At 44.0% G+C, this 12,480-nt stretch overlaps 1 protein-coding gene across 4 annotated transcripts in view; it reads left to right on the top strand.

The window, feature by feature from the left end:
* Positions 1–12,480, top strand: part of WWC3 (WWC family member 3) — a 102,401-nt gene that overhangs the window by 47,463 nt on the left and 42,458 nt on the right. For all 4 annotated transcript variants that reach the window (XM_015599306.2, XM_025041072.1, XM_015599309.2 and 1 more), the window contains 2 exons: positions 3,927–4,003; positions 4,871–4,950. In XM_015599306.2, coding sequence (XP_015454792.1) covers positions 3,927–4,003; positions 4,871–4,950 — 157 coding nt within the window. The remainder of the gene's footprint in view (positions 1–3,926; positions 4,004–4,870; positions 4,951–12,480) is intronic.

Genomic DNA, 12,480 nt, shown 5'->3' with positions numbered 1-12,480 from the left:
CTGGTGAGAAAGTGCTGATCCATCCTGAATTCCTGAGTTAGGTGGTGGTGGAGCTTGACCTTATCAGTGATCGGTCCTGCCAACATTCTTTCTGAGGCTCCAAGCCCCTCCCACAAAGATTATCTTCCTTTCTTCTCTGGTAAAGGGTTTCTCATCTGTTATCTAGATTAGGATAAGGGCCGAAGTCCATCCATTCAGCCTTTTGTTTTATCTCATGCAAGCATGTTGGAGCAGGCAGGAGAGAAATGGATCGCACAGCATTTTTCATAGCTATTAGTTGGCAAGATTCAATCTTGAAGGTTGTAGCGGAGTACACATGTTTACCGAGAGATAATCCCCCAGTTTGTTCTAGAAAGAATTCTTGATTTGGATTTGGTGGTCTCTTGTGTTACTTCTGTAGGTCACCCCTGAGTGGGCTTGCTTTTTTTGGTCCTTTGCTTATGGTGCCTTTAAAAAATGTCATGCCCTCTTTTGTTGGCCTTGGTTATTTGTCGCTGCTCTGGTAATTAGTACCTGTCAGCATGGAATCTGTCAGGGCTTGCCTCCTTCCTGCCAGTCTTCCTTGGCTCCCTTGAGCAACTCTCGTCAGTGCTGACGCCTGGGGGTGCACACCTGGTCATGAGGAGCAATCTGCCCAGAGGATGTCTTTGGAGAGGGACTACTGATCTTTTAAAGCATATCATCCCCCTGGGGTGACCTTAGGTTCACACAGCGCAGAGGAGGCCTGTGTGGAAGAGAGAGACAGAGACAGACGGACACACACACACACACGTTTCCCCCTTTCAATAACCTGTACAATCAAAATCCAAGATGAGTACTGTGGTCAGTAGCATTTTAAGTATTAAATACACAGGTCTATTTCACCCACTGGGCCATGGGCATTGGGGAGCCAGAGGGCTATCCCTTCTTACATCGGAAAAGTTAATCTGATGGAAGGGCGCTGGACAGCTGACCCACAGGAGCCCGAGTTCCAGACACGAGTCCCTCTGTGACTGATGGCATAATGTAAATCAAGTCACTACAGACTCAGTCTTTAATCTATAAAGTGGAAGGAGGATAATCATCATCTCTCACAAAGATTTTATGAGAATAGATGAAATAAATGTAAAAAGCACCCTGTAATAGCAAGGTATACTAATTCACATTGTTGTGGCCCAGCTAAACTAAAACCTTATTATTACGTCATCAAAAACAATAGTGTATGCCTGAGTGGACTCCTTAATCTATTTAATAGCTCTGCCCACTCAGCTTGAGAGAAGAAAGCTTCAGAGGTGAAAGTCTGGTATTGATCATAAACTTTGAGATTGGACACATAACAGAGAAAGATACTTCTTTTTCTAACTGTTATGTAGCGCATGCTGTTAAAAATGGAGTCTGGAGTCCTGAGCTATTCCCTGGACTCCAAAAATGGATTCCATTAAACTTACTGGCAGATATAAAGAACTGAGAATTGGTATAAATCGAATTACATTATTAAAAGTTATGCCAACTCTTCACAACTGTTCACAACTCTTTTTAGCATTTGAAGATAAAATGTACTCGCTGTCTTAGGTACCTGAGTTGCCTTTTCCCTCATCCCAGTCCTGGAATCTTACAGTTTTAGAGACTGAAGCAAATGTAACATGATTGCTATCAATATAAGTAAAACCTAGTCTATCATTTAGGATGGTTTCAGCTGTAAGTCACAGAAAAGACTAGTTCCCATGGCCGTGGACTATAAGAAAATCCATTGTCACATAATAGTTCTCCGAGGTGAGGTGGCTTCCCATTGGTGGATTCAGTGGCTTAGTGGTGTCGTGGATCATCAGGTAACACTTCCGGGACTGGCTACACACTGAGTCTCCTGGGGACGAGGTGGGTACCTGACACCCTCAGGGTGCTGGTAGTTAGGAAGGAGAATGGGGAGCATGTTGCTGTGTATTTGTCCTGTTTTACCTGCTACACCCCCCTGTGCATTTCAAGTTTTGTGCCGATGACATCAGATCATGGTTACTAGTGTTTGACTTCGCAGTTCGCTTCCCTGGACCTTGGTGGTGGGGCTTACCCCGGTGGGAAAGGTCCCAGGTGATAACTGTGTGCATTGTCTTCCTTAACTGCAAAGTGGCGGGTTGACAGAGTGGAAATGAGGAGTCAGCAAGCCCTAGGCTCATTTGCATATTATCTGGGTCCCAGGAGGAAGCCCCTTAAGCTCAGGTCTGAGGAACTTTTAAGCCCCAGGAGTTTAATGTGGAGATTTTATAGAAATGATTTCTGGCTTTTAATGGCATTGTTTGAAGTATTGTGTTGCTTTCATTACTAATCTGAAATGAAACCAAAGAGTCAGACAAGATGGAAGTTGCAGGATTTGGAAACAGACGTTCTTCATCTAAGGAAGAATTCTATTTTAAAAACATTTTACTCCATGTCTTGAGAGAGTACGATTCTAAATATAAGAACTTTTGAGATAAAGTTGGCAAACACTTAGCTCCTCCAGAAATTTATTTCTAGTGGTTTGAAATTCTGACCGATGGAGGCTTAAATAGTAGATTTTCCATATGACTTTTTTGTTTTTTGTTTTTTGTTTTTTGTTTTTTTAAAAAGGAGATATCTGAACTGCTCAAATTAACTTTGGATGTGGTTCTAGTTGAAACTATTAAATAATCTTGCTGTTTAAGCCAGTCGATGGCTTTGAGCCATCCTTGCCAATAGAAAGCCAGGAAATGGTTTTGAACTAGTTTCTAGGTGTTGGCACCTAGTTATCTGACTGACAGCCTTCGAGTACCCAGATCAAAGGAGTAAAACAAAGGATGCCGGCCCTGCACATTGGTCTTCTGAGCAGACAACGTCCATGAGAATGACCCAGAGGCAGATTACACCAGTATGGGGTGACCACAGATGAAGACAGGAGTACTCCACCAGCTGAGGAAGAAATAGAAACCAAGTCATTGCAGCACAAAAGCTGGTGGCTTCAGAAGCCTAAGAGAAAGGAGACAGAAGCATCAGGAAATAACCATGCAGAGAGGTGAAAGGGGTGATGGGATTAGAAACAGCTACGAGCCGCTCCAGCTGCTGAAACAGCGGAGGAGGCTCACAGCTCTCTGCGCAGAGAGAAATTGGCTGACTTCTTAGATAAACAGCTCTCCATGTCTCATTCACCCCCAGGTATTGGCTACTCATAGTAATGATGCCGTGTCTGTAAATGGAGTTTAAATCACGTGCACTGCACTGTTTAAGGACGCATTTATGTGTGTGATGTCTTTTAGCTCAACATCCATCCAAAACAAGCTGCTGGATTAAAAGTGTGGGTGCTTCACTTGAGTTTGTGTGGAACAAACAACCTGGAAAGAATAGCTTTTTCTCAAGCCTGTAGTAATCTACATTACTAGAAAGTTGTCTTTTTCATTTTGTAGATCGTTAGCATTTTTTCCTTTCTTACATCAAACAGTTCATCTGGAGAATATAGATATGAAGAAAATGAAACTAAAATCTTTTGTAATGAAACCATTGAAAATAACCACAGTTGACTTTTTGGCTCTATCCTTCCAGTGACTCCCATGTGCGCGTGCATTTTAAAAGAAAATAAAAATGATTTATACTACATGTGCTATTTACATCATAAGAACAGTTTTCCATACCATAATCATACCTCTCCCTCCCTGTGTGTATATGGTTTTTAACCCTAGTAGTTTTGCAGCTGAAGTTAACAGAGTTCGAATTTAAGTATAGCCATCTATTTTATTATGTGGAATCCTGTAGAAAGGACTCATACAAAAATCAAACATTCAGATCTGAGGTTGTGAAATAGTGATTCTTTGGAAGCCAGCACCAACTCTAAATAATTAATTGGAGACTTAATTATTTAATATGGTGAATCAGAAGGTCCTACCTATGTGCATTTATTTATTTTAAAGGATCCATTATAAAATAAAATATTTTCTTCTCTTTAGCCTACTCTGGATATTCAACAAATACCAAATATGACCCACACCAAATTAAAGCGGAAATAGCGAGTCGCCGGGATAGGGTGAGTAAAACAAGTGTTTTCACAATTAGAAGCCCCATATGTGTTTGTATGTAACATCGATTATCGTGGTTCATTTTATGGTGGTCAGTGTGTCCAGCAGTCCTATTTTAATAAGATTTTCGATTTCACGAATTATTATTACATTTGGTTTTACTCTCCGCTTTTTTCCAATAGGAGAGAAAATGTTTCATTTTAAAACCTCAGCCCACCTAACAAAAAACCGCCTGTGCTCCTCTCTGTGGACCCCTCGGTTCACCCCCTCGGCCCTTGTCTTGGTCATCTGAGAAGGGGGACCGTTTTATTACATTTCAACCAAGCACGGGAGACACCTTGGAAATAAAGCCCCCTGCGCTGGTGTTTCATTATCTTTTAGGGCAGCGGTTCTCAAATTCTAGCGCATCTAAGAAAACACCTGGGGAGTCGGTTCAAAGTGTGAGCTCCCAGGCCCACCCCCTGAGTTTTTAACACAAGCTGGAGTGGGTCTCAGAATCTGTTTAAATAAGCACTCCGGGCGGCGGACCTTCAGGTAGTTGAGACCACGCAGCATTTCATATGTGGGATCTATGAATGGCAAGTAGAAGGGAAGATGAAGAAAGTATTACATAGTTTGCTAATTGTAATGAGTTAATCAAGACCTTGAAAAAGAAAAGGGTTGCCGGTTCCACATGGGTAGGAACCTGTTAGTGATCTGGGATTTTGGCAGGTCTTTTGGGTGGCTGTTTGATATGTATGTAAATGGAAGTTCATGGAGAGAAGAGATGATCCAATGAATTGCAAGCTAATTAGAGACTTTGATGAGAGTGATAGCAACTGTAGAAATAATTTTCACAGCTTCTTTTGTAAAAAAAAAATGTAATTTGTCTTTAGCTTTCTAGATTGAAACGAGAGCTGACCCAGATGAAGCAAGAACTGCAGTACAAAGAAAAGGGGGTGGAGACCCTGCAAGAGTGAGTTGCCCATGGTGATAGAAGGAAGCGTTTCCGGTGATAGAAGGAAACGTTTCCGGTGATAAAAGGAAGCGTTTCCGGTGATCGAAGGAAGCGTTTCCGGTGACCTCCTTTTGTGCTGACCTCTTTGGTGCCTAGACATGAGTCCTAAAGCTTCATGGGCGTTTGTGTCTATGTTTTTATTGATGCTCATTATTTCCCAATCCTAAGCATCAGAATCTCCCTTTTCCTTGACGATACTTCATTCCTTTAAATGGAAATACTTGGGAAGCAAGACATTTATTTTACGTTTATGCACATTCTCGATAGCTGCACTGTTCAAGACACACATGGCTGTTTAAAATTTGAATTCGAGCTTCGTTAGTTTTAGTCTTCATTTTTTTTATTCTAAAAGTTAAAAATCAAAGTAATTAAAATGAAATAAAATAAAAAATTTAGTCCCCCAGTCTCAGTAGCCACATCTGAAGTGCTCAGTACTCACGTGTGGCTAGTGTAGATTTTCTCTCCCTCAGTGCTATTGACATTTTGGACCAGAGAACCTTTTTGTGGTGGAGGCTGCCCTGTACATCATAGGATGTTTAGCAGCCTCCCTGGCCTTGACCGCTTAGATGCCAGTAACACCCTACCGCCCGTTTTTGACAGCCAGAAATGTCTCCAGATTTTGCCAGGTATTCCCTGGAGGGCACATTTTCCCCCAGTTGAGAACCACTGGGCTAGTGGCCATTGCATCAGACAGCACAGTTAATAGAATATTTCCATCATCACAGAACGTTCTATTGGACCGTCTGGTCTATAGGTCTTCCTCTCGTTGGCATTTTTACATTAAGACCTTATCCCTACTAAGAGTTTGGGAAGAATTTCTTATCTGCGAGCTGTATTGAGTCAGCAAATTCGATGAACAGAAGTTATTTTATAAATATTGTTGGTCTGAAAGAATTAATTTTTTAAAGAAAGAGTATTGTATGCTTGTTGGTCGAGAGTCCATTACCTCTTGATTCAGAGCCCGGCTTCACTTGCTGAACTTGGGCGCGTGCTTCACACCTTCTGTGCCTACTGTTTGCAAACAGTAGACATTTACTTCTCACAGTTCTAGAGGCTGGAAGTCCAAGATCAAAGTACTGGCAAATTTGGTATCTGGTGAGAGCCTGTTTCTTAGCTTACAGGTGGCCGCCTTCCTGCTACGTCTTCACATGGTGGGGATTGTGGGGGAGCTCTGGTCTCCGATATCTTTTCCTTTTCTTATAGGACACTAATCCCATCATGGGGTCTCACTCTCGTGACCTCATTTAAATCTAATCACTTCCCAAAGCCTTCATCTCTGAATACCATCCCATTGTGGGGTAGGGCTCACCATATGAAAATACAGCCAGCATTTTGCTTTCTCTACCATTACTCAGCAGTGCGTGCGTGTGGACGCATCCTCTTATGATTTGGATCTGCAATGAGGCTTCCTTCAATTAGCCATGGTCACTACAGCTTTTTGAAAAAGTTTTGCTTAAGCAAATCAAGCTTCTTTTTCAGTCTCGGCTACTGGTTTTGATGCTTATTTTGTCCGTTTGTGGTGGTGCTTCCCAGAGCACCGCTATACATTCCATCATTTTACCCTGTACAGCCCAGCCAGCCTCCAGATACTCAGATACCTCTAAGGTGCTTCTGTGTGCACTGTGGCCACCTCCTCCTGTGTCACTTCTGCTAAAGGGGATAGATAAGAAATAAGCAGAAGCAAGTAATTTAATTTGGTAGGTCTTCAAAAGTTGCTAGGACTGTCTCGTTGAATTGGAGGTTGGTTTTCTTCTTTCATTTGGCCACACTGTAGCTTTCTGTCATTACCGGCGAGAATTAAAACTTCACAGTGCCTAATACCTGCTTTCAGTGCTAGGCATTGTGCGAGCTGGAGATTGCAGTTAATTTAATTCTCACTTGTAGAAGCTGTGGTGAAGGTGATCGAGGTTCAGGGTGGTTGAGGAGCACTCTGAGGTCTCATGAAGCCCTGAGCCTCAGAGGGGTGTCCGGCCTGGCACCTTTCCCCACCGGCTCTGCCTTCTGTAGCAGCGTTGCCGGGCCCAGCGCCTGTTCCTTTGCTTGGCCTCCATCACTCTGCCATCTCCAGTTCTTTATTCAAAGACAAAGGTTATATTACGATGTCAGGCTGACACTGAACGCTCTAGAAAATGAAAAGGGCCAGGGCTCAGGGGACTGAGAAAACCCCTTCCCCTTAGCATTGCTAGGAAGTACATTCATCTCTTGGAGTCAAAGTAATTTTAAGAATAGGAAAAGGCAGTCAGGTTTGTATAGGTTTATTGGACAGAAAGCAGAGTCCAGTATAGGGAGAGCTGTGACCTCACACCTGCAGCCAGAATGGAGTATGAGTCGCGCCCCTGCAAACAGAAGGGCAGGTACGTTTGCGTTTTTTGGGTTTTTTTTTTGTTTGTTTGTTTTTGTTTTCTGCTTTCTTTAGCAAGATCCCACGTTTGGGAGCAGTGATGGTAAACATGTCCCCACCAAGGGGACAGTCCTCACTCCCTGCCAGAGCCTGCGGGTATATCCACTCTCCCCAGTGGAGGCTGAGGAGTGGCATGGGGGAAAGTTCTGGACCTGGCCTAGGTCCCGGGTCCCCACCCCAGCTTTCCAGATGGAACTGCCTCGACAGGCAGCGTTTAACCAGCTCCTGTGTTGTCACCATACACGTTCACTCTATTTTGTGACACAATCTCACAGGAAGGAGAGAAAACATGGGCACCGACGCCATGCTTAAAATTCTTTGCAAGCGAAAAATCATCTAACACCTTCCTCCGAGTTGCACAGGCTGTGTATGAGACGAAGATAGCCTCGTTATTTTTCTGATATCGAACATGGGCCCTTATAAATCAGATCATGCAGATTGCTGTTATTTATTGAGAAGTTTTGAAAACCTTTGATAAGCATCGATAATGTGATCCCGCCCCGCCCCCCATACTGTAAAATCTTAAGTCTAAGTGCGGAGCGTGCATGAGCCGTTGTCCGTACATGGGCTTCTCGGATGTTATTACCAACACAGGTTTAAGGCAGAGACCCTAGGTTTTCCTCCAGAAACACTTCTGCTGTTCTTGCTTCCCAGAATATCCAGTGTGTCCTTTTCCAGAGCACCTCACCAGGAGTTTGGCCGCTTATAACATTTTCAACTCGACTTGTTTATCTTGGTGAACTTTCCTGACTAGCAAGAAAATCCATCATTACGCTTGGGTCCAAGTGAGGAAAAAAGAACCTTTTGTATTTTTTTTAAGTCTATGTATGTTGTTAATTTTTGTAGATGGGAGCTGGCCATGAACACAGTCTCTGGGTTAATGATAGAAATTGTGTGTGTGTAATATATATAAACTTTTAATGATGGAAAATGTCAGCCATACACAAAAGTAGAGAGAACAGTATAATGGAACCCTCCAGTACCCCTCATCCCACTTCAACAGCCAAGCACACGGCGGCCAATCTTGCTTTATCTCACCTCGCTCATCCCCCAAGCTCTTACTGCCTCATGGAAGCAAATCCCAGAATCATATTTAATCCATAAATATCTCTCCTCAACTTATAGACTCCTTTTGAAAACATAACTATAAGACCTATACCCCAGTTAGTGGTAATCTCTTAATATCGTCCCTTCTCTAGCGAGTTTCCCTATTTCCGGCTTGTTCGGGTCCAGATTCAGACAAGGCCCACACAGTAGCTCTGGTTGGTGTACCTCTTAATCTCCACGCCCCTCTTCTTTTTTTTCCTTCTGACCACTTATTTGTTGAAGAAACTAATTTGCTTGCCCTTAGAATTTCCCTGACAGTTGGTTTAGCTGCTCGCATGCGCACGGGTGCCCCCTGCTATTTATGCAAACTGGTGTAATTAGTTTGAGAGGCTCGATCTGATTCAAGTTCAAGTTGTTTTGCTTTTCTCTTTGGGTGGGGGAAGGGAGTATTAGGATTATCAGTGGGTTCTGGCATTGTCTGCCTCGTACATCCATTTATAATGTTTCCCAGCAGCTTTTAACCTAATGCTGCGCACATGGAGGTGTGAAAGATTTCAGGATGAGTTCCCAAAAGCGAGTTTGCTGGGTCAAAGGTAAATGTATTGCAGGTATTATTAGATATCGCCAAATTCCCGTCTCTAGGGGTCGCACCGTTTCGCGCTCCCAACGCTAATAGATGAGCGTTCCTGTTCCCACAGCTTTGCCAACAGAATATGTTGTCAAGCCTTGGCATTTTTGCCAGTCTCATAGGTGAGCGATAGTATCTCAGTGTAGTTGTCATTTGCATTTCTCTTGCCGCCTTTTATCAAAGTCTTCAGAAAATAGAAGCAACATTTATGAGAAAAATCGAGCTTTTCCAGTGAAAGAGCTACTGGGCTCTGCTGCCCTAACGTTTCTGAAGCTCATTTTGAAAAATTACCTTCCTGTAACTGGTTCCTAGCATCCAGGGGCAGAGGGGGAGGACTCGGCTAGAACGTATGCAGTTTCCCAGATGGGTGATGCCCAGGAACGTGCTGAGTGTGCCAATGGGTGTGGGGAGATTTCTCTCTCTAGTTATTCTAGATCTCCTGGAATGTACCTCGTGTTAGATTCCGAATTGTTCTGCAGCCAGGAAGCTCATTTAACGTTGCTTCACCCTGACTTTCCCACGCTTATGTGCCATTGAAGCCTTTTTCTGCCATGACACCTGTAACGTCCCTGAGTGCTGGGGTGATGGCCCAGGACGCTTTGGGGGAGCGCTGCCCTGACTGCCTTCTTACTACCTGTTTTTCATGGTGTGCTGTTTCCGTACCTGGCACCTATTCCCTCTCATGGCTTCCACTGTGATGGCTCTGCCAGTCACTGCTATGGCTTGCCTTTCCCACACCGTAGCCATGGGGAGTCTTTTAAAATGTCTCCTCTGATGGTGGCCCTCTGTGGCTTTTTCTCTCACTTAGAATGTAATCCAGGCTCTGGGGGGATGTTGGCCCCCTGTCCTGACCTCCTTTCCTCCCCTCCTCCAGTCTCACCCTCAGTCACCTGGCCCAACCCCCCAGCCACCCTGCCGGTCTGCGCACTGGGGCTTGCAGCTCCCTGTGCCCGGAACACTCTTCCCCTCAAATTCTTGCATGCCTGTTCCCTCCCTTCTGTAGTTCTCTGGACAGATGACATCTCGACAAGATCCTTGCTTAACTACTGAATCTAAAAAGGAGCCCTCTCTGTCACAATTCCATTCCCCAACTCAGCTTTGTTATCCTTAAAACACAGATCACTGCCTGACATAACGGTGTATTTTTGGTTGTCTGTTTCCTTGACTAACATCGTGTTGCACAAGGGTAAAGACTTGGTTTGTTCTTTGCTCAATCCTCAGGACCCAGACAGTTAGTTCTAGGCACAGCACAGGCTTCCATGGGATGAATGGACCAGGCCCGGTGCTGTGCAGACTGGCTGATGTCGCTGCTCCTGCCTGCTGGGAGCCATCCCACAATTCACTTCATTCTCGGACACTGGCACCCTCAGAGTGAGGGCCTGGGCTGCGACGATCTCAGGGAGGCCTCTGTGAACCGGCCGGTCACTTTCTTACTAACGTCCCTCTAGCATTTCCTTCTACATATTATTATATTGTACTTTAAGAAATCCTATTCTTACTACTGCTATTCAAGTCGCAGAAACGGATGTTCAGTAAACGTTCCAATAACCAGTTTCCACGAGGTACATTCTTAGTCAGGTGGCCTCTTTGCTTCAAACCTTTTAGTTGCCGGATGAGCTTCTTCCCTGATGGAGTGGTATGAGTGAAGATAAACCCACGTGTCTCCTTAAATAAGAGTGACTACTCTCTCCTGAGCATTCAGTACCAGAACGAGGCAGTATTCAATATTGAAATGAGTGTTTTCTGTCCGAGGGGATTTAGTGCTTTCAGAAGAGAATAAGATTGTTCACAGTTAGAACAGGCTTAGACCAACAATGTCCCATTAACATAGCACATAAGGTCCAGCCCGTGCGAAAAGCCCAGCACTGCTCAGATAACAGTAAAACATACAGAAATGGGGGCGGAAACAAAAAGAGCATTGTTCCCGGTTGTGGGACAGGTCTGGCGTTCCACACAGGACCTGCTGTTGATAGAAAACTGCCGGAAGCTTTCTGAGGTTCGTTCAAGGCCCCCTGCCAGAGCTGGTGATGTAAAAGGTAGAGTTGTAACAAAACTTCTCATTCTTTTGGGTTGTAATGCATGGTATTAACATGGAATACCTTTAGAGGCCTGGCAACCCTTTTCTTCAAGATGTGGGTTTAAGAAGTCATTTGGTTTTACTTTTGCCGGTGCAATTCTCTTGACATCTTAAATTGAACAAAAAATATGGAAACTTCAGGCAGCGGGAAGAAGAGGTTTGATGATAAACATGTCAAAAATGCCTTCTCAACGGTACTGTAGTCACCATTTGAAGCCGCGCCTTCTCCTTTTCTCTCTAACCATTTCTTTCATAAGCAGACCATAAAAAGCCCCAGTTTACTTTGGGACAAGATTTGACTTTCTGCGTGGGTGGCCTTCAGGTTTGACACAGTGTGAGTTTGGAGGCCTTGACTTTGAGTGTATCGTTAACCCGGTGATGAAGGGGTTGAGTGCTGGTGCGATGGGGCCTCTTATTGGCTGCGTGACCTTGAGCAAGTCATTTAACTTCACCAGAGCTGCTGAGAAACGTCGAGGGTTGAAAAGTAAAGACTGTGGGTTCTGTGCACTGGACTCTTTTTACACCGTGTTGTCAGTCTGTTTGGGCTGCCGTAACAAAATACCACAGACTGGGTCGCTTATAAACAACACGTTTATTTCTCACAGTTCTGGAGGCTGGGAGTCCAAGATCAGGGGGCCCTCATGGTCAGGTTCTATGTCAGGTGAGAGCCAGTTTCCCGATTCATAAATGGTCACCTTCTCATTATGTCCTCACATGATAGAAGGGGCGGGGGAGCTCTTTGGAGTCTCTTGTAAAGGCACTGATCCTTCATGGCGTAAGAGCTTAGGTCATTATTAGCACCATCTTTTGTTGAGCAGTTATCAATTTTCTATCATTTTATTTGAGATGTATAAGCAGTATCTTGGGGTCTTAATTAAAATTTAAAAAAGAAAAAGACAGTTCTTTGGCAATCCCAGACGCTATGATTTTCCTTATAAATGGAATATGTTGATATTTTAGAAAATACCAACCAGCTAATTGAGCACATCCTCTGAATGTGACCAGAGTTCTAGAGGGCATTTGAAGAAAGGGAGAAAACACCCAAATGAATTTTGCAGACGTGAAGGAAGAGGTTTCTTGTCTTTTGAAGTTTTCATTAGATGAAAATCTATCACATTTGAAAAACGGAAGTTATTTGGATTCTGTGAGGCATTTCTTGCCCATATAAAAGCCTGTGGACCCTACCTTGGCCGCTCTGAGTCGGGGTACACCTGTGGATACAAGGGGCATTTCCGTACCAGTGATCCTGTGCAGACTTGAGAATTGGGAGATGTGGGTTTGAATCCTGGCTCTGCCAGATATTAGCTTGTTATCTTGAGCCACTTAGTTAATCTC

The sequence above is a fragment of the Pteropus alecto genome, unplaced genomic scaffold (assembly GCF_000325575.1).
Source record: "Pteropus alecto unplaced genomic scaffold, ASM32557v1 scaffold511, whole genome shotgun sequence".
Lineage (NCBI taxonomy): Eukaryota > Metazoa > Chordata > Mammalia > Chiroptera > Pteropodidae > Pteropus > Pteropus alecto.
This window is presented reverse-complemented; position numbering and strand designations above follow the sequence as displayed.